A 22,028-nucleotide genomic window follows, 5' to 3' on the forward strand; every position below is an offset into this window, starting at 1 on the left:
TTGCCAATCCCACCCTTCTTAAAGGCTTAACTCGATACCACCTCCTTTAAAACTTTCTCAGATCCCTCTGCTAGAAGTAACATTTCTTTTTCAGTTACTCACAGGAATTTGTACCTGCTTCTGCCACAAGCTTTATGGGCCCTGAGTCTCCTACTAAATTCTAAGCTCCTCCACAGTGTTTTATGCACAGCAAGAATTCAAATTTTAGATAAATAACATGTCATTTATTGCTGAAAGTGGTGAAGGTAAATAACCACACAGGAGACATACAATCACATTTTAAATGACAAAACGTGGATTTTAAAAATTGATATTTTAGTCCTTGGAGCATCAATCTAAAAATTATATTGGTAACCGAAATCTACTACATATGTGTGTTGGTTACAAAAAAAAGTGGTGTATTTGGGGCTCCCTGAGGTAAATAGGTAAATGCAAATTAAAATAGTTCCACTTCACATTGGCCCTTGGTGCAGAGAGCAGGAAGCGTGGAAGAATTTTCTCCAGGAGGAAGGCAAAGTATAGCCTGTTAGGGAAAATCTTCAGAATGAAGGTGAAATTCAGTATAGGTCATGACTGAAGACTAAGTGGTGTGAACCCTGGGAAACACCTCCTCCCCCAAAAAGAGATAGACTTTTCCAACTCCAGGATACATTTATGTTTCAAAATATAGTTCCCTCAAGATGAAAGGCGATAGTAAAGTTACCTCAAGGAGTTTTCTCAAAAAATAATTTCAGAAAGCAAGCTCCTCTTGGGAGTCTAACCTTTTTAAAAATCATTTCTGTATATTCCTCATGCCTTTGCCCCTATATTACAAAGTCTATAATTTTTTTTGTTTAAAACAGGAACCGCATTCCCAAACATGTCAAATCTAAGTACTCACAACTTCTCTAGAAATGAGAGTGATACCTTGAAGTACTCCACCAGACCTCGGCAGGTGATTTTGTTCCCATTGATCTCTTTAATGTCTAGGCTCTCAGGACTAAGTAGCCAAGGAATGAGTATTTTCAAGTTTTTGATGAATTCTTCATCTATTTCTACAAGTAAAAGCAAATTCATCATTATTTTAAAAATCCTATCCAGTCCTCCATGCCATAAAATAAAACATCCTTTGATTTCCTCTGTTTCTTCCCCAGTGATAAAGCTAGTACTTACTTTCCCATCATCTAAATTACTCCCGAAACCCACTTTTCTCAGGGTGAACGATACTCCTCGCCCAAACTCCTATGGCTGATCTTTCTTATCTTCACTCCAATTACTTATTTATCTTGTCTTCTACCTATAAAATAGCTTTCTTGATATTAAATGCTATACAAATGTTTTACACCCCATTCACATAACCAGTTCATGTATTCTGATGCCTTTAAGTCCTGTTCACGGTTCATGGTTTTATATATATAGGGTCATAAAGGGGGGAAAGGGTGGATATTTACTGCTTTATAAGATGTATTCCCTCCAGAAAATGTATCCAAAAGTTGTTCCGTATTTAGTGTGCCCACCGTAGGACAAGTGTATAGAAGTGGGTAAGGTGTGGTAACTACGACTCAAGTTCAAAAAGATAGTGATGCTGCTGCTGCCTCTAGTAGTGAAACGCAGCAACACAAAATAACATTGAAAAAGGCTGGGTGTCCCTGGTGGCGCAGTGGTTGAGAGTCCGCCTGCTGATGCAGGGGACACGGGTTCGTGCCCCGGTCCGGGAGGATCCCACATGCCGCGGAGGGGCTGGGCCCGTGAGCCATGGCCGCTGAGCCTTCGTGTCCGGAGCCTGTGCTCCGCAACGGGAGAGGCCACAACAGTGAGAGGCCCGCGTACCGCCAAAAAAAACCCAAAAAAGACCCAAACATTGAAAAAGGCAATGGAGGCCTCATAGCTAGTGGATCAAAGGTAGTCTGAGTTATTTGGTACAATTGATTGCCCATAACCCATTTTATAGCATTAGGTTCAAACTTAACATTACAGATTTAGCACAGTAATACAGAAAACAGATCTTCAGAGAAGTCTTTTGAACACAGCAATACTTTTTTTTTAGCAATAATTTTTTAAATCATTATTTCAAAACATATAGAAAACTACACAAGAAGCAAGATATGTCCAGAGACTTGGTATCTAAGAAAATGTAGTAACTGCCTATAATTTTTTAAATCTGAATTTCAGCAGAGTCACTGAGTTTTCAGGCTTTGGGATTGGTGATTTCTGAGGTCTTAAGGATAAAGATTCAAACCTTATGATTGTGTTTGCGTGTTCCCTGCTTGTTATTATGACCCCAACATACACTGAAATACTAGTTTACATAAGAATTTATGGTTCTCTTCTCTTGCTTACTGCTTTTATGACATGTATGAGCATGCCACTGGAAATTCTTCCAACTTTTTTGCTTCATGTTTTGTACAGCTTTGAAATTTGTGTCCATATTTCATGAGGACTTGGACAGGAGTTTATTCAAATTTATTTTTCTGTTTGCACTGTACCAACTTTTACTGATAATTGTGCTTTGTATTAGTATAGGTTTATTCAAATGTATTTATTATTGTGGTTTGCTTTTAGTTACCAATTTTACCTGAAATACTGGTATTTGTATTATGTTACTATGTTCCTTTGTTGTGTTTTGTTGCCTACTATGTATTCGTATTCACTGATGCTAACAGTTTTCTTTTTTGCTATATGATTTTATGCTTTTTTTCAACATTAGTAGAATATTACTATATATCTAGAATATATGAATTCTTCCTGAATTTCTGTATAAAACAAAAAGATTTCTCCTTATAAAACCACTTTAAAATCACCTTCAAAACATGTACTTAAATTCCACTCCCCCCACAAATTTCCTTATAAAATTGTTAATGGAATAAGGTACAACCTGTGTATCTAATGCACCAACAACTGTGTTAATTATCATCAAAGTAACCAGCGTCACAGCATACATTTGGATTAAAAATGTGTTCTGAAGATAGCATTAGCCATAGTCTATTTCTACAAGTGTGCTGAAAGAGTATGTGAGAAACTATCATCAAAGAATTTTTGCACAATTGTTTGTTCAAAGACATTTCTTCCCCAGAGGCAACCACTCAGATGCCAGCCCTCTGGAGCACAGCATGGCCAGCAGACAAGACATCCTGGATAGAAATAACACCACATTATAAGATTCAGGATGGAAAAATAATGTAGATAGCAGACTTTCAAAACTGCCCAAAGAAACACTGAGGCAAAGCAGAACATTTGGGCACACAGAAGGATTTAGCAGCAGTCCTATAAAGCCTCAATTAAAATGGAAATTTGATGGGCAACTAAAGCTGCCTTTCATTTCTCTTTCTCTCGGGCTAGCCACTTTGGTAAACTCGCAACGTATGGATAACTGTAAACCAACTGTATGAGTCAATATATGTTTAGACATGTGAGTAAAATTTGATGGAGAACAAATCTATTAAAAAGTACAATTTATATCTGCATGATCTGTCTTAAACTCTCTCCCTGAGTTCTTTCATTGCAAACTGTATCCATTAATTTAAGAACTGTAGCTGTGTACTACAGGAATGAAACAAGGCAGAGTACTTTTTTGTCCCAGTAAAGGACTGTTGTTGAAGGCCTGCCCCTGCTCTGCCTGTTTATGGCTCTCCAACCCCCAGAGAAGAAAGAAAGGCCTTGTGGGAGTCCTCTCTTTATGTAACTTATTCAAAACACATTGAAGCCATCAGGTAATTGCACAGTATCAAGAGGTCTGTGTGCTCACTAGTGGGTTGGAATTCGTAAGTGACAGCGAAATTGTAGGATCCTGGAATCCATGCGTTAGTATGTGCCTACAGCTGTCTGTTCTGTTGTATGAAGAAGAGACAATTTAAAACATGTATAAAAACAATGCTGATGATCGAGAAATTGGGGGTTCTATTTTTGATATTAGCTGCCATAGTGAAATACAAGGTATCTGAGAATAAACGCCATGGATACATGGGGAAAACAATAGGTTTGCTTTTCAAACTTGCCAGTTGCATAAAACTGGACACAATGTTATGTTGTCCTTTTTAAAAGTAATTTCAAAGCCCTTTGAGAACAACTGTGCTTCAAAGCTTGTTATGTCACTGTCTCATCACCCCTGGCACAATGCAGAAAGGCCACAGTAAATTAAGCAAATGTCCAAACTCAGTGGTGTACTCAATGCTAGGCTTACAAGTAAAAAAGTCAGAAATGTCTTTGTACCACCTTGTATCAACTGCAAAGCAAATATCTAAAGACCTGGTGATTATTAGGCAAGATTAGCTTCTGCTTCTGCAGACCCCTGCCTCCACCTCCCACTGCCCACCCCCGCCCCCGTTTTTTTTTTTTTAACAATTTGAGTTGCTTTGGAATCTTTAAACATTAGTCATGCCTCTGTTTAAGAGATAATTACATGCTGTTAGTTTGAAAAACACTCTGGTGCTTTTGGTTTTTTAAGAAACTGGTCCTCATCCAGAAGAGGATTTCATTATTACTGAAGTTTTTAATGATGTATAATTAAATTCTTTAGCAGCAGTTTTAAAGAGCTTCACTTCAGTACTATGCAATATTTCTATCTCTAATTATATAACTTAACACAAACATTCCAATAATATAGGCATCTATTTTCCTTTTTCATGTAAATAAGGAAAATTAAAAAGGAAGATATTAAGGAGCATTTCTCAATACAGAGGTGAGCAGGAACCTAGGAGAAAGGGCGAGGGTTACTGCCTCCCAGGTGAATGCAGGATTTAGCCTATTTTCTCAGTGTACGTATTCAGTACCCATAGAATCCCATAGTTCACCAAGGAGGTACTCTAGCCTGAGCCCGGGATTCCCAATCCTCCTGAAAATTTCCAATCATCAGCCTCACATCAGTGGATAAACGAAACTAGCAGCCATAAACCCAACGGATAAAATGACATTTTTGTAATCAGACTAAGTGACATAAACAAATACATTAAAACAGACAAACCTTTCAGTTTTCCATCAAAGTTTGGATTGGTAGCTACTTTTAAGCCAGGATGAGGTAGCAGAAAACAGGAAATTTTGGTGAAACAGGAATGGATGTGTTTTCTAACATTCTGTAGTTCTTCATGCTGGTTCCCCGAGACCTGCAGTAAATCATTCTGAAGTTTAAACTACTTTCAACACAAATTGAACTCCAAAAGAATTCTGTGGCATTTATATTTGCTGTGTCTGTCTGGTCACAATGATAAAAAAAAAATGACATGACAGGGCTGATACTAAATAAGAAAAAGTTTGGGGTGAATTTGCCACATGGCCATATCTAAGTATAGCATACATATAGCATTATTATTACAATTAACAAATGTCTACTCTTACGCTAACTTAGATGGGCCTTCCCATTTTTTAGTATAAATCAGTGGGGTTTTACTCTAGCTAGTTCCTACAAATTCAAATTTTAAATATAAGTACTCACAAGAGACATGAGTAGATCATAAGATATTCCTACCTTCTTTTCAGGAGGTGCTCAAGACAGCCTCTTGTCACCTGGTAGGTATACATTTAAATTCTAGAAAGGCATCTGGATAGTTGGATGTTTACTTAAAAGCTAAACTGCCCCCTTTTTTCACATGTATTTGACATTTAACAGTACAAACTACCCTAAAAGTAACCATAACTTAAAAAGGTAAGCTTAGAGATTCTGATTATCGAGGTAGATTTTTTAATCTCCATTTTTTTTTTCTGATTACTCAGTAGGTATTTTGGGAGATATCTGTTCAGTGTAAGTAGTTCACTCACTATTGAACTATCATGACACAGCAAGTGGAAAGCCTCCTAATATCACCTTCTGTGAACTACTAGCAAAATGTCCTAAGATTGACTTTAGGGATTTCAAAAATTAAATGTTTCTGTTAAATTGACCTTAAACCTCTACAAAAACACGAATCCATATATTTGTACTGTCAGTCTTGAACAGATTTACTTCTTCAAATTAAAAGTTTTATCTTTAGGAATAAATCATGGTTTTATAGATATTTACAAAAGAACTCTTTTTCTGTATCATAATTATTGATAATGTTTACAATTGTAACTCTGACATTATTTTAAGTATCAATCTTAGTTTGTTCATAGAGATACTATGAAGGTCAAATGAGATTGTGGCTACTGAGTATCTATTCAGCAAATCATTCAAAAATACTTTAGGTTACTATTAGCGAAATTTCATGCATCTAAATAGTTAACAAACCTTGAGGCGTTTTTCCAAGAATTTGGAGCCACCGTCAGCTCCATACGAAAATTCGTATGGGAAACTCCAGTCTCGAACAAGAAATATCAGACTCTAAGAAACAGTAAGAAGAAAAGATTGTTAAAGGAACTCTAAATTTCCTCCCTCTGTTTTTTTTTTTTTTTTTCCCGGTATGCGGGCCTCTCACTGTTGTGGCCTCCCCCGTTGCGGAGCACAGGCTGCGGACGCGCAGGCTCCGCGGCATGTGGGATCCTCCCGGACCGGGGCACGAACCCGTGTCCCCTGCATCGGCAGGCGGACTCTCAACCACTGCGCCACCAGGGAAGCCGCCCCTCCCTCTGTTTTTTATTGAAATATATTAGATATTATTGTCATTTGAATAGTGTTCTTCTCCACATAACGGAATTAATAAGCAAACATAAAACCTAAGAAAGTTGTTTCTGAGCAATCTCCCCGCTCTGAGATCATCCTCCCTGTTTCCACTGAATGTGAACAGAAAGCTGCTCCCAAACTGATTATTAAAGTTACATGGTGCCATTCAGCCAGTTTGGGGCATGTCTGTCAGTTTTCAGGAAGCTTTTTATGAAGATTCAAGTTTTATTTGAGGAAAGTTTTCTCCTTTCATCTGTCTAAATATTTTTCCTCTATTACATTTGTTCTACCCCCTTCTGCAGGGGCTCTCATTATGCATATCTGGTAGGCAGAGGGGTGAGAATCCAGGTTTTGTGGGGCCCTGAAGGTTATACAATCTGGGTCGGGGGAGGGCTCAATAGGAAAAAGGTACAAAAATGGGCTTGAAAGTTAATATTTATTTAGAGTAAGATACCTCTGTAATACTTTTTTTCCCCAAGTTTTCAGCTGCAAATGCTTTGATCACTTCTTCATATGATAGTTTTGAAATATTTTCTGTTGGAAAACTAATTCAGTCTTTCCTCTAAGAAGGGCAAAACTTTTTATTATAAAAATGTTTTTATTATTAATAGTTTAGAAATATTTCAGCTTCACAATTTGTTATTTGTAATATCATATACATTTTTAGTTTCTTCATCTGTCAAATAGAAATAATAATGGAACATGTCTCACAGGAATACTAAATGAGATAATATATATAAGGCATTTTGAACAGCGCCAGGCACCTAATGCTATGTTAGCTATTTGATTTTGATTTCAATGGCCACATAATATTTTCGTACACGGATAGGCCATAGTTTATTTTGCCATTCTCCTAGATGTCTTCCAGTTTTTCTATTATTCTAAGAAATACATTGATAAACATTCTTGAAGCTGAATATTTGTTCACATCCAGAAGGATTTTATCAGGAACTGTTTCCCAAATTAGAGTAATCATTAGAATCATTCAAGAGGCTTCTAAAAGTACAGAATTCTTGGGTCCCACCCCATACCTACTGAAACCAAAGTAAGAGTAGCTTTCATTTATTGAGTGCCTATTATAAGCCAACCACAATACCAGAATTATATACATGGTATTTCATGCACTCCTGCAACAGCCCCAAGAGAGGTTATAATTTATTATTCACCTTAAAAGAGATATATAAAGATCACCTCCACCCTCACCTGACATTAAGTAATATGCCCAAAGCCACACAGCCAGAGTGGAAGAGTTGGCATTTAAACTGGGGACTTATTCAAAATCCCTGCTGCGCTGCCTCAAAGTTAAGTATAAAACATATAGTTTACAATCTGAGGCATTAAAGCACTCTTTTATAAGTTAGATTAAGTTATACTTCAAATTTTAGTTTCTGTAAAAACGTAGGAAGTTGAGAAAAAGTAAGAATATTTAATGAAATTAGCTATCTTTAAATATTCTAAGAGTTTACATCTTTGGGTTTCTAATTGAAGCTTTTAGTCTTCCCCATTAAAATTTATTATCTCTTTTAAGCTATAGGTTCCTTTTTCATCCCTTTTTTCCCTTTACAGTTTATCTGTTGAAGAACCTGGGAATCTGACATGTAGAGATTCCCACAATCTGGACCTTGCTGACTGCATATTCATGGGGCAGTTCAACATGTTCTTTTGTCCTCTGGATTTCCTGCAAATTGGCAGCTGGATGCACAGGCTTGATCTGACTCCGGTTTTATTTTTTTGGCAAGACTATAGGAAGCAGAGTGTTCTTTTATTAGGAGGCACACAGTATATGATTATTTCTCCTTTGGTGAAGTTATGTCATCTTTGCTTAACTGAAGCTCATTCTTCAGTAGATTTCTCATTAAGGGCTCATGGAAACAACATTCTTTGTGTTCTTACACGCTGATAACAGTTTGTGCCCTTTATAAGTGAAAGTCAGTTTTGCTGGATATAAAATCCTTGGCTCACATTTTCTTACCTTAAACAGGGACACTTCTTAGTTTGCATTATGGATATTTCTTGTTTCACTACAGTGGAAGCCTGACCCCCCCACCCCTCTCTCCCTCTCTCCCTCTCATCTCTCTCTCTCTCTCTCTCTCTCTCTCTCTCTCTCTCTCTCTCTCTCTCTCGTGTGTGTGTGTGTGTGTGTGTGTGTGTGTGTGTGTGTGTGTGTGTGTGTGTGTTCTGTGGATTCTTGTGGGGAGAGGAAAGGTTCTTGTGGAGAGGAGACTTTTAAAACACCTATATACACTATCTTTAAATAGTTCACTATCTTTAGATAGATGGCCATTCTTTTGTCAAAATATGATAATTTGTATTTAGAACACTTCTACCTAAAACATGCATTTTGAAAACAGAGGTTAGCTAAGAAGCAACTTTTGCGAAATAGAGGCTCATGAACCAGGATAAATGAAACCAACTATGTGGATTTGGCAATTTTCACATTTTTCTTGGGAGCGTTTAGTTTCATTTCTTGGTCTTTTTCACTGGGCATCTTCCCAAGTCAACATAATGAGGACCATGTGTAGAACAGGATCAAAGATGAAGTCTTATTTTCTTAATAAGCAGTCTATATTCTATCTCCCTATAGTGTCAAATTCCAAGTTCCCTGCCTAATGGTCCCATCCAGTGACGTGCTGGTGTAAACTGGCTCTCCAGCAGCAGCAACATGCCTTGATTTGTAGCATTTGACAATTTCTGTTGTGCAAACCTGCCTACCATGGCTGATGCCAAGCTACTAACAGTTTAATACTTGGCTTATATAATTCCTGAATATTTACTAGTTAGCTCTCAAAGTGGTATGAGCCAGGTACAGAACCACCACTGGCCCCATCCCCTCCCAAAATAATTTGTATGCTTTACATTTATCCTGTATGGAATGCTATGAATCTCAGTTCTTATTTCAAAAGCCATCCATTTTTCCACACCGCTGAATTTTGATTTGTTCATACATATAGGTAGAGATAAAAAATCAAGGATACAAATTACCCTAGTTTGCTCAGATAAGAATATCTTAAGTCATACTTTTTAAAATAAATTAAATCCAGTTAGGCAACTGGGGCAAATGATGGACCTACACCATGCGTATCCTACAAATGATCATATTTTTTAAATCATGAAAAACATCATAACCTTTGTTTATTTCCCTTTGGAGACCATAGCCTTTAGGAAATTATTCAAAGGGAGTGCTATAGCACTACTATTAGTAGTAATGAAAATGGAAAAAAAAAACCAAATGCTTAACAATTAATTGGGAATGGCTATACAAATTATGGCATATTAATATATTACATAGCTATTAATATTACAAAATGTGGAATATATCAATACATGTGTTGATTATATCAGTATATAAAAGCCATGTGGGGGCTTCCCTGGTGGCGCGGTGGTTGAGAGTCCGTCTGCCGATGCAGGGGACACGGGTTCGTGCCCCGGTCCGGGAAGATCCCACATGCCGCGGAGCGGCTGGGCCCGCGAGCCATGGCCGCTGAGCCTGCGCGTCCCGAGCCTGTGCTCCGCAACGGGAGAGGCCACAACAGTGAGAGGCCCGCGTACCGCAAAAAAAACCCCAATTATATAAAACAATGTTATTTGAATTATAATGCTAAATTTATGTACACATCCATTATAAATACATGAAAATACTCCCAAATTCCCAGGAAAAAACTCTTGTAGAGCCATGTAGCCAGTAAATACCTAAACTGGTTGTAACCTGTTTAATCAATCAATTTCAGTTTTAATTTCAGTTTCGGGTAATAAGTAAATACTATAACTTGTTTTAAACCCATCTAATTAAGTAACAACTCACTTCAATCAACAGCCCACTGAAAGCCAACCAGTGACAGCTTCATACTTTAAAACTCAGTCAAGTAGCAGAAGACTCGCTCCAGAAAACTGACTGAGGCTGGTGTCAACCCGTTTCTCACCTCTATAACCAACACGAAACATGCTTCTGTGTACGACAAAAAATCATTCAAAAACTGATGTCAACCCATTCTTGTTTCTTTAAACCATGAAAATCCAAAACAAACAAGCCCCTAAATCCTGCATATAATCGTTAGTTTGTTATGCTCAATGAGACTGTGCCTCACAAGCATAACTCTTTTACTTAACTCGCCAATAAATTCAGCTTTGGTTTTTGTATCAGATTTTGAGTGACGGTCTCATCCTCTGGCAATTCTAGAAGTTCCACTGAGACAGTTTTAAGTGCACTCACTTGGCAGCTTTCCCTATGACCCTCAGACATGTGCATTCTCCCTGTCCTTTGTTCCCAAATTTCATTTGTCCTTCGAATTTACTTGCAGGTGAATTTATCTCAACAACGATCTGATCTGAGTTCTGATTTGTTTCACTGAGCTCTTGTTGCTAATTTCTTATCCTAGGATTTTTGTTATAAAGACTCAGTGGCTCTTTATATGGGTCATTAGTTCTAAGTTTCTGTTTAACCTTTAGTTTTGGAAGTATACTCGTTTTATAAATAATTATACCTAATTTTTGTATAAGGTTATTAGAACTTTTGGTTTAGAGGTATACTATTTAGGAAATATTTTTGCCATTAATCTGTTTATGGTTTTGCTACTTGCTTTACCTTCTTTTGTTTGAAAATTTGTATAAAGCCTTGTCTCATGGATTTTATCTTGAATTGTCTTTTGTCACTGAATGTACAAGGAAGTGCTCTATAAAGGACAGATAGAGGCAAAGGCCTAAAAAGTCCCCAGATTAATCAGGATGCCCCAAAGACTAATGGCTGGAGGTCAGTTAAACTAGCAACAAATTTATGCAAAAATAATTAGTCAAATTTTGCCTTGGGTCCTCTAACAAAGCTTTCAAGAGGATACTCTCGCTCTTGTCAATTTGCGAGTCTCTTTGTTTACTCCATAATGCAGGATCAATGTTTGTCAGATTATTGATCGTACAGCACTGTTCTAACCTCTCATTGCTTGAGGAACCAGATGCTTTTCATAAACACACAATTTGACCAACTTGTTTGTTACAGGCTTGTATATATCAAAGTTGCAATCTCCTCCTGGAAGAATTTCTGCTTCCTATTTGCATTGCATTATAAGCCTAATATTTGCACTTACAATAATAAATGATCTTTTAAAAAATTTAGAATAACATTGTATTGAGCTTTGGACAAGTCAAAATAAATAATTAATACAGTTTAGAGGTGCTGTATAAAAATGAAGAGAAAATATCAAACACTCATTAGTTAGCTTCTTTGATTAGTAAACTGAGGCCTCAAAACAAACTGCTGACTCCCAAATAATCTCTGATTCTCTAACTTTCTGAAATTACCTTCCCGTATCTCTCTCTACTCAGTTTTGTCTTCACCAATCACTTCACCCCTTCAATTCCTTCTGCTCCTTCCCCTGACCTCCTAAACCATTTCCTAAGGAATTTTTGCAGGAAAAAAAGTAGTCACATTGCCCCAAACGACTTAAAATTGCTAGACCAGAAGGCTGTTGTAAAGAAGCTGAATTTAAACCCTGGTCTAGAGTTCAGTTTTAAGGAATTTCTTTTAGCCCAGGAAGACAGAAATTTGCTGCAGAATTCAGGATTTTGTTACTTACTATCCTGAACTATCAGTTATTTTCCAACTAGTTCACTTAATTGTTAGTCCCTCAGGTGGGAAAAAATGGTTAAAAGCAGTAGGGTAAGAAAGACCAGAAGGACATTTAAATAACTCAGGTCATTACAAAAAAGTTTTTTAAATTAAAAATTTTTAATAGCCTTTCAAGGGCAAGAAAAATAGAAAAAACACCACACAAGGCCGTTTCAGAAGACTTTCTCTTCAAGATGAATTGGACATAGATTCAAAATTGTGAACAATATAAGAATGAATCAATAGGAAACGTTAAAAATAGACTTCAGGAGATTTTCAAACAATACTCCAGGTACCTAAATAGTCAAAGTAAAGGGAACCTTGTCTTCTCTTTCTAAAATGTGCGCAGACATAAAATACAGGAATCAGAAAAAAACTTGAATGAGAAATTATCAACTTAGAAATTTCCAATTTATGGGTGGCTTTTCAGAGGGGCTTGGATAATTAACAAGGTAGAAATAAAAAAATTTGCGGCCCTCCAGATAAAAACGACCAAAATATCCTCTGTTCTCTAAGACTCAGGGAGCCTGTCCATAAGGACAGATATTGCAAGCAGAAAATCCACTGGAAGAAACAAAGTTTCATATTAGCTAAAGATACCTACAGTGTGTATGATTCAGAAAGAAACTGAAGAATCTCTTTGAGTAAAAGTCTCTAAGGATATAGACAGAAAAAGTAGAGAAGACTCTATAAGAGTCCAGATTAACCCCTTTCAAATTATCGTAAATCTTTCTTTTTTATATACACAAAAAGATTAGGTCATGGCAGGTATTAAATCAGCAACACGGTCAACATCAAAGACTCATTGCCTTTTATGGTCTATTCCTTGTTTCTGTAGCCAAGGCTTATCCTCCTTGCCTCAGAGCAGTTGCAGCCTTGTTAATTACTTGAAGCATCTACAAACTGTACTAGGACCACCTTTAAATCTGATGGTACAACATACAATCACTATTGCTAACTGAAAACACCTCACTTTTTTCTGTTCGTCTTAACTAATGAAATGTGTTGGTTGTTGTTTTTTTTTTGGTATTACCATCCATTGATTTAATACTTTCAATTCAGAAACTCTACTAACTTTATCCACTGAAAAATAATTTCATGATGGTGTTTCTGCAGTTCAAGAAGGGCCATGGCACCTAGTATAAATATTTTGGACACTCTCACACCAATTTATGACTTACTCTTTCTTAAAAATGTAAAGAGGTAATACTAGGCTGGATACATAATAGCACACCAAATCCTGAATCCACGTATTTCAATTTTGAGTCCAATGAGTTTACTTGTATAAAAACTATATACAATCCTAAATATGCATATAACACCATAATTAGCAAACATTAATTGGACATCTGCTGTATGAAAAGTAGGTGCTCTAGACTAAAAAAAGTAAACTACAAAGCTCCTGTTCTTAAGATATTTATAATTTAGTTAGTGGGGTGGGATGTGCACATTCAAATATAAGACCACAGCTATAGCTCAATAAGTGCCTAGGATTAGGAGGAGGAAGAGAGACATTAAGGGGTGGTGGTGAAGTGCAAGGGCTTTGAGCCTGTGGCCTAGGTTGAAGGCCAGCTCTGCAACTTAAGGATACATGTGACCAAGGACAAGTTTCTTAATTACTTTAAGCCCTGGTGTTTCCTCATCAGTTAAAAAACAGAAAGAAAAGAATAAAAAGGAGTAACAACATTACTTATTTTATATAACTATAATGAACATTCATTTGAATCATGTAAGAAACATATTTAGGGCTTCCCTGGTGGTGCAGTGGTTGAGAGTCTGCCTGCCAATGCAGGGGACACGGGTTCATGCCCCGGTCCGGGAAGATCCCCCATGCCGCGGAGCGGCTGGGCCCGTGAGCCATGGCCGCTGAGCCTGTGCGTCCAGAGCCTGTGCTCTGCAATGGGAGAGGCCACAACGGTGAGAGGTCCACGTATCGCAAAAAAAAAAAAAAAGTGCTCAATAAATTATTACTATGTAGGCCTTCCAGACATTTCATGTACCTACCTGTGGCCATTGGGAGAATCCTGGTCTACACTGCTTACCTAATTCTGTGTAACCAGATGAATATTTTATTCTAATTTCATGTAATTCTCAGATCACCTAAATTGCTCTCCGAACAGAACGTGGGATAAGGCAACTTTCTCAGACAGAGAGAAGGCTTTTCCCTTTCCTCAGCCCTACCAATGTGTCTTTTCCTTTCATTTACAGCCCAAGGAGCCAAACAACAGCTTCTCATTTTCTCAGTGAAATCATGGATTCCTCTGGTATGACTTGGCAGTTGCAGTCATCATAGATATTTGATCAAGGATGTTTTGTTTCAAAGTCACTGAAATCACTATCAAAGAATTTTATTCTGTAGAGGAACACTCTTAAATCATGGGAATAAAGGGTCCTTAAATATAATTAAGTAAACTAGTGTAAAATAATTCCTAATTTGCCATATGTAGGCCTAATTTGAATGGGAAATTGTGAGAAACAGGTTTATCCTAATATAATAGTACATTATTATATGCTTCCTCTACTATTATTTTCTAGCAATCTTCAGTTTAACCTTAAAACTGGCATGGACTGATCTCCTCTCAAATAATACAAATCCACTGAAAAGAACATGAAGAATTGAGTTTCACTCTTATCTCACAAAGAGAATTCAGATCTTTTTTTCCCACTTTTTTTGAGATATAATTGACATATAATACACTGTGTACATTTAAGGTCTGCAACGTGATGATTCGAGATACCTATATACTGTGAAATGATTAACACAATCAGGTTAGCAAACACCTCCATCACCTCACATAGTTACCATCTGTGTGTGTGTGTATGTGGAGAGTCAAATCTACTTCTAAGGTTTAGGGTACTGGTGGGCCAATAAGTGTATAAAAATGGTTAATAAAAATGCTATGGTAGGGCTTCCCTGGTGGTGCAGTGGTTGAGAGTCTGCCTGCCAATGCAGGGGACACGAGTTCGTATCCCGGTCTGGGAAGATCCCACATGCCGTGGAGCGGCTGGGCCCGTGAGCCATGGCTGCTGAGCCTGCGTGTCTGGAGCCTGTGCTCCGCAATGGGAGAGGCCACAACAGTGAGAGGCCCGCATATCACAAAAAAAAAAAAAAAAAAAATGCTATGGGAGAAAACTGGGATGAATTAATCCAGGAGATGGAGTACTTAATACTGAGAAGATGAAAGAGAAGAGAATAAATGTAATTAGTCCTAAAACATATGCTCAAGAATCTTTCATTCTTGAGCATAGGCTTCTAAGAGAAGGGAATTCAACTTTGTGTGCAAGAAAATTTTTTTACGGTTTATTCTTCTTTCTATTACAGGCAAATCTTAATTTACTAACTACCTGTGCATAGAACTGTACATATAAATGGTACCCTATCTCTCTGCTACCAGAACCTCCCTTATCATAGATATCCTCTGCTGGGGTGTGCCCAGTTGCTAATTCAGTCCCCAAATATCATGTACTTAAGAATGACCTGGCGAGGGGCTTCCCTGGTGGCGCAGTGGTTAATAATCTGCCTGTCAATGCAGGGGCCACGGGTTCGAGCCCTGGTCCAGGAAGATCCCACATGCGGTGGAGCAACTAAGCCCGTGTGCCACAACTACTGAGCCTGCGCTCTAGAGCCTGTGAGCCACAACTATTGAGCCCACGTGCCACAACTACTGAAGCCCACGTGCCAAGAGCCCGTGCTCCTCAACAAGAGAAGCTACAGCAATGAGAAGCCCGCGCACCGCAACCAAGAGTAGCCCCCGCTAGCCGCAACTAGAGAATGCCCGTGTGTAGCAACAAAGACACAACACAGCCAAAAATAAAAATAAAAATAAATTAAAAAAAAAAAGAATGACCTGGCGAGTAACGATTCCCTGGTCCCAACACAAGGATTTGATTCAAAAGAACTGGGATACAGCTCAGAAATCTAACTAATAAGTTCACCAGGTAATTCCAATCTACGTGCTCATAAAATCTTGCTCTGTGTCTATCACCAAGGCTGCAGATCTCATTAAAAGCCATCTCTTCTGTGTTAGCACACAAGCTAAATACTGACAGCAGTCTTACCAACCTATCTCAGGGCTCCATGCCTCAGAGAGGTGCAGGAATTATTGGATATATTCAAGGCTCTGGCTTAAAGGGACCAGGATTGAGGAATAGGACCAGGATCAAGGAATATTGTGGCTAGTATTTAAATTTACTAGAGATTAAATAGGCTTTTGTAGACTGGCTTATAAAGATACCCACCATACAGAAATACCACTGGGAAATGTACTGACACCTAAAAAATTGGTTCAAGTGAAGCTTGAGAATATACCTCAGTAAATTGGGGGATGTAGCCTATATAATTAGAGGACATGAAATGGTTAAAGAGTAAACTCCTGGGCTGCTATAACCAAAAGGCACATTTAATGACATAAAGGCTTCTTAGAGTCCACTTTCCAGCATACTGGGGAATCCTTTTCAGCTCAGGCCCAACAGCAAACTTACTGTTATCACCACATTATAGAACAAGTGGAAACCCTCTCCACTACCTCAGCCCAGCAGAGTTGATAGAACATGAATGACAAGCACACAGAGAGAAAGCTGTAGAGCCCCGCAATGGAAAATGAGCCTTTCCCAGCGTAAGAAGTAACTAATGGCTGACTATTTAGCACAGAGCATTAGAGGAAGACAGTCTTGCTTGGTGTTGAAAGACAGTCTGTAAATGAAACAGTTCATTTAAGGTGCACTTCAAATAAGGTCTAACAATCTGAAAAACTCCTAATAAGGATTTTGTAATAAGTAATAAGGATTTCGACACAAGGATGTAATCATCTCACTGTAGAGCTATGTGGGGCCTTATGACCAAGGAAGAAAAATTCATAGACCCAAATAGAGACAAATCTCCTACCACACCTGATGAGATATTTTCACCAGGTCCTTAGAGCAAATTGGAAATTATTACCTAAAGTCCTTGTCAAATATGTATGGGTATTACATGTTTAAATTAATGGAAATGTATTCATTCTCAACCAAACCTCTTGATGTCCTAAGGTAGAGAAGCTAAAGAACCTAGTTATTTTTAAAGAATAGTTATATTAATGAGGTAGCTCCTAGTGGATCATTATACTTAAGATTCAAGTGCTCATAGTGAGCAAAGCAAGTGAGAAAATAAGTAATGTCACTCAGAGAATGCTATATTATGTCTTACTTTGGATTATACTTCTGGAGTGTAGTTTACAGCTGGCTTTTCTAGGCTTGCAAGGAAGACATTACAGTTTGAGGAATATTACAAATCAGGTTTGTAAACAAGCTATATAGCATGTTGGTAGCTTGAAACTGGCCACAGTAAAAGTATTTACACCACAGAAATCAGCAAATGCTACAAATCAGACCCACCTCCCCTGCTTCCCTAGCCAGTTGTAAACATTAACCAGCACACCACTGGCTAAACTTAACACTTCAAAATCACTTTTAAACTGAATTCACTTAGCTTTTAGTTCTCTTTTTTTAAATATAGTTTTAAAATACAATTACAGATATTTTGTTTGCTTGGTATAAATTGGCTTTTGGTTTAAGAATCCAATTAATCTGTTAATTCAGCTATTCATTTCATTGGCTAATTGCCCTCACTTTTGCTGCCTGAGACATATCTTGTTTATTATTTATAATTTCACTCTGTTTCAGAGTTAAGAATTCTTCTATTTTAAATTTGTTAAATTTAGTTTTAGTAAAAATTATTATTTTAAAAATATTATTGCCCCTTACTTCATTTTCTCAGGCAGTATTTAAAATTTCTCCACAATTTTATCCAAATAAATAAAACTATCTTCTCAGATAGAAGAGAGTAGAAAGTGACCTGCTGAAAGAACTGCTGAAATTAATTAAATTTTTATTTAAAAGTTATTTTATTTTGGAATTTTTTCTGTTTTTTCTAATTTAAATGTGAATTATTTTGCTGATATCTTAAATGTTGTTCTAAGATTTAAGTATATTTGCATTTTATCTTTTAATTTCATGATGTGTAGTATTTTTGTCTTGAATTTGGTTGCTTTAATTTTAAATATTATTTTTTAAAATAAATTTATTTATTTATTTTTGGCTGTGTTGGGTCTCTGTTGCTGCGCATGGGGCTTTCTCAGTTGTGGCAAGCGGGGGCTACTCTTTGTTGCAGTGTGCGGGCTTCTCGTTGCAGTGGCTTCTCTTGTTGTGGCGCATGGGCTCTAGAGTGCAGGCTCACTAGTTGTGGCGCACGGGCTTAGTTACTCCGTGGCATGTGGGATCCTCCCTGACCAGGGATTGAACCCGTGTCCCCTGCATTGGCAGGGGGATTCTTAACCACTGTGTCACCAGGGAAGTCCCTTAAATATTATTAAAGTAGCTTTGGAAGCTACTTTTTCTACTTAACGAGTTTCTCATTTCAATTTCAGATACTTAGATTTATAAGTCCAAACCTGTTCAGGAGTCACCGTTGACTCATTCAGTCAAAACTTTTTCTTTTCATTGACATTTGTAACGCCAACAGTTTACCAACAAGTAGTGATCTCTTCAAGTTTTTTCTATTGTTTTCAGTTTGTTGTTTTTTGTTAGTTAGTTTAGTTTTGTTTTGTTTTACCGAAGGCCTGTTTGCCTGCCTATCTATCCATCTATCTATCAACAGAGCACTGGTTTGTCTCTTTTGGTTTTAGTTTATCTAGCAAAGTATAAGAAGCAGTGACATCTGCTGGTAAGACTGAAAACTCCTTTCCAGAATTTACTCTGGAGTTACCCAATCTATGTCAATGAGTCCTGAGGTAGCAAGTTCAGAAAAGAGAAAAGTCAAAGCAAATAGCCTAATCACTATACAACACTTCAACTATCAACATGATGAATGATTTCTAAAAAAGACAACAGAGTCTAACGGGTATTGTAAACCACACAGAAGATTGTATGCAGGGACTTATTTCATTCTGTATCAACTCCTCTCCCCACCTGCTTCGCCAGATCTGAGAGGAGAGATTCATACTCCTTCAGTCACAGCACACCAACATCTCTCCATGCAAAGGTCCCTTTCTTGTTTTACTTTATCATATTTTTTCCCAGATTCCCACTCCCATTCCTCAACTGTCTGCTCTCAACCACACTTATTCTAACATATATTATTTTGTGTATGTAGAAGTTTTAAAATCACACATAGTATCATGCTATAGAACTCAAACTTTTTCCCTACTTAATTTAGTATTAATTTTAACACTTTACTCATGCCACTCTATACTTTGGGTTCATTGCGTTTGGATGTTGCAAAATATTTCAGAGTATGCTTTTCACCCTATTTTATGTATCTGTTCTTCTGGTGATGGACACCTAAGTTGCCTACAACTTCCTGCTACTACAACGCTATCAGTGCCACAGTGAGTATCCTTATATATTTGCCCTGCTCCACAGAATGGTTGCTCCAATCCGCACTTTAACCAACAGGGCTTGAGTGTTCCCATTTACTCAAATCCTAGCTATCATTTCATATTTATCCCCATGTTCTACTTTTTGCCTATCTAATGAGTATAAAGTGGTATCTCATTGTTTTAATCTTTAACTGATTATCAATAAGACTTAACATCCCTTAGAAAATGTGTTAGCCATTCAGGTTTCCTTTCTGTTAATTGTCTATACATCCATTGCCTAATTTTTTTTATTAAGTTCAGTTTATCATTTGTGAATGGCTTGGGATTTTTTTAAGACCTTCTTTTAGTAAAACTGAGAGGAAGGTACAAAGGTTTGCCATATATATATCACCTGTCCCAACACATGCATAGCCTCTCCCACTATCAACATCACTCGCTAGAATGGTATGTATTTTTTTAAGCAAGAATGAACCTACATTGACATCATAATCGCTCAAAGTCCATAGTTTATCTTAGGGTTCACTCTTAGTGTTGTACATTCTATGGGTTAGGACAAATGTATAATGACATATATCCATCATTATAATATCTTATAGAGTATTTTCACTGCCCCCCAAATCCTCTGTGCTCTGCCTGTTCTTTTCTCTGCCCCTCATGCTGCACCTTTGGCCCACCCCAAAACCACTGATCTCTTTATTGTCTCTATGGTTTTGCCTCTTCCAGAATATCATATAGTTGGAATCATACAGTGTGTAGCCTTCTCAGATTGATTTCTTTTGTTTAGTAATGCGCATTTAAGATTTCTCCATGGCTTTTTGTGGCTGATAGCTCATTTCTTTTCTTTTGTGTTGAATAACATTCCATCATCTGGATGTACCACAGTTAAAATATCCATTCACTTACTGAAGGACATCTGGGTTGCTTACAAGTTTGGGCAATTATGTATAAAGTTGCTACAAACATCTGTGTGCAGATTTTATGTGGACATAAGTTTTCAACTCCTTTGGGTAAATACCAAAAACACAATCACTGGATTGTATGGAAAGAGTAGGTTTAGTTTTTTAAGAAATTACCAAACTATCCTTGAAAGTGGCTGTACCATTTTGCATTTCCACCAGAAATTTTTGAGAGTTCCTGTTGCTGTACATCCTCATTTGTGGAGCATGTGGTGTTGTCAGTGCTCTGAAATTTGGCCATTCTAATAGGTGTGTAGTGGTTCCTTTGCCTATTTTTGATGGGCATCCCAGTCTTATTTGCAAAACTTCCTTGCACATTCTAATTAATCCCTTGTTTACTTTTGACATTGTCATTATCTTCTACCAATCCAGTTACTTTGCTTATAGAGTCTCCTGATAAATAGAAATACTTTATTCTGATATAGTAATATCCATCAATTTTTTACTACATTTTTTTTAGTGGGGGGGGGTCTTAGTGAATAACTGTTTCTTCACCCCAGGTCAGAAGGATATTCTCCAATATTTTATTCTATTAACTTTATAGTTTTAAATTTCATATTTAGTTCTTTAATACAACTGGAGCTCTCTTCCACATATGGTGTTCAGTAGAAATTCAACTTTTTCTTCAAAAAATGAATTAGTTTTTCCAAACCCCAGCTATTAATCCATCCATTTCCCACTGGTTTATGACCTGACCTCTACTGCATACTAGGTTTCTATATATAGAGGGATATTTCTGAACTCTGTTTAGTTTCATCTGTTTTTCTCGTATCTGTGCAGAATCACACCATTTTCATTGCTATGGTTTTCTAGTATGTATTCAATCCCCCAGTTTGGATTTTCTTTTTAAAAACTGACAGATCAAAAGAGAACTTAATTTTTCCATATAAGTTATAGAAAAATGTGTTGAATTTCTCAAAAAATCCTGTTGTTTTAGTTGGAATTGCACTGAGTTTATTGGTTAATCTGGGGAAAAATAAATTCTCTACAACATTAAATCATCCTGTCTGGAATCATATTATGTCTCTCTGGTTTGTATAAATTTTCCTTTATGATCTTTAATGAAACTTTGAAAATATTTTCTCCATAAAGGTCTTTATATTTTGGATTTTGGTAGTTAACTATCAAAGCTTTTTTTTCTTTTTTGCTATTGTGAATGGAGAAAGAAACATGACCCTCTTAGTTAGTATACCTGGTTATAATCTTCAGGAAACTCTAATAAGAATTTATCATCATTTTATACCCACTCACCTGAAATGGCTTCAGGAATGTTTCCTCCATTGCCAGCCTGCCATACTCAGTGAAAAGCTACAAGGAAAATCACACACACACACACACACACACACACACACACACACGCACACAGAGAAAACTTCAGTATCTGCAAAGTTTTACTTCTTGGTTTTCTTCCACTAATTTTTTTCTCTAGCTGTAATGTAATACTGTATTATTAAGATTAAAATAATCATTTTAAGTAACTAAGTATTAGATAAAGCAGAGCTACAGTAATTATATATTTTAAAATTAAGGACATAAAGTACATTTTAAAAATGAAGTTTCCATTTTAA

The 22,028-nt window shown here is 37.1% G+C and overlaps 1 protein-coding gene across 1 annotated transcript in view; it reads right to left on the bottom strand.

The window, feature by feature from the left end:
• ATL1 (atlastin GTPase 1) overlaps positions 1–22,028 on the bottom strand; it is a gene marked incomplete at both ends in the record, with an annotated part of 77,764 nt that overhangs the window by 6,450 nt on the left and 49,286 nt on the right. Inside the window, 4 exons of the mRNA XM_082832358.1 lie at positions 907–1,034; positions 4,940–5,078; positions 6,179–6,271; positions 21,712–21,768. Coding sequence (XP_082688484.1) covers positions 907–1,034; positions 4,940–5,078; positions 6,179–6,271; positions 21,712–21,768 — 417 coding nt within the window. The remainder of the gene's footprint in view (positions 1–906; positions 1,035–4,939; positions 5,079–6,178; positions 6,272–21,711; positions 21,769–22,028) is intronic.

Source organism: Leucopleurus acutus (assembly GCF_964270905.1).
Source record: "Leucopleurus acutus genome assembly, chromosome: 1".
NCBI classification, from domain to species: Eukaryota; Metazoa; Chordata; class Mammalia; order Artiodactyla; family Delphinidae; genus Leucopleurus; species Leucopleurus acutus.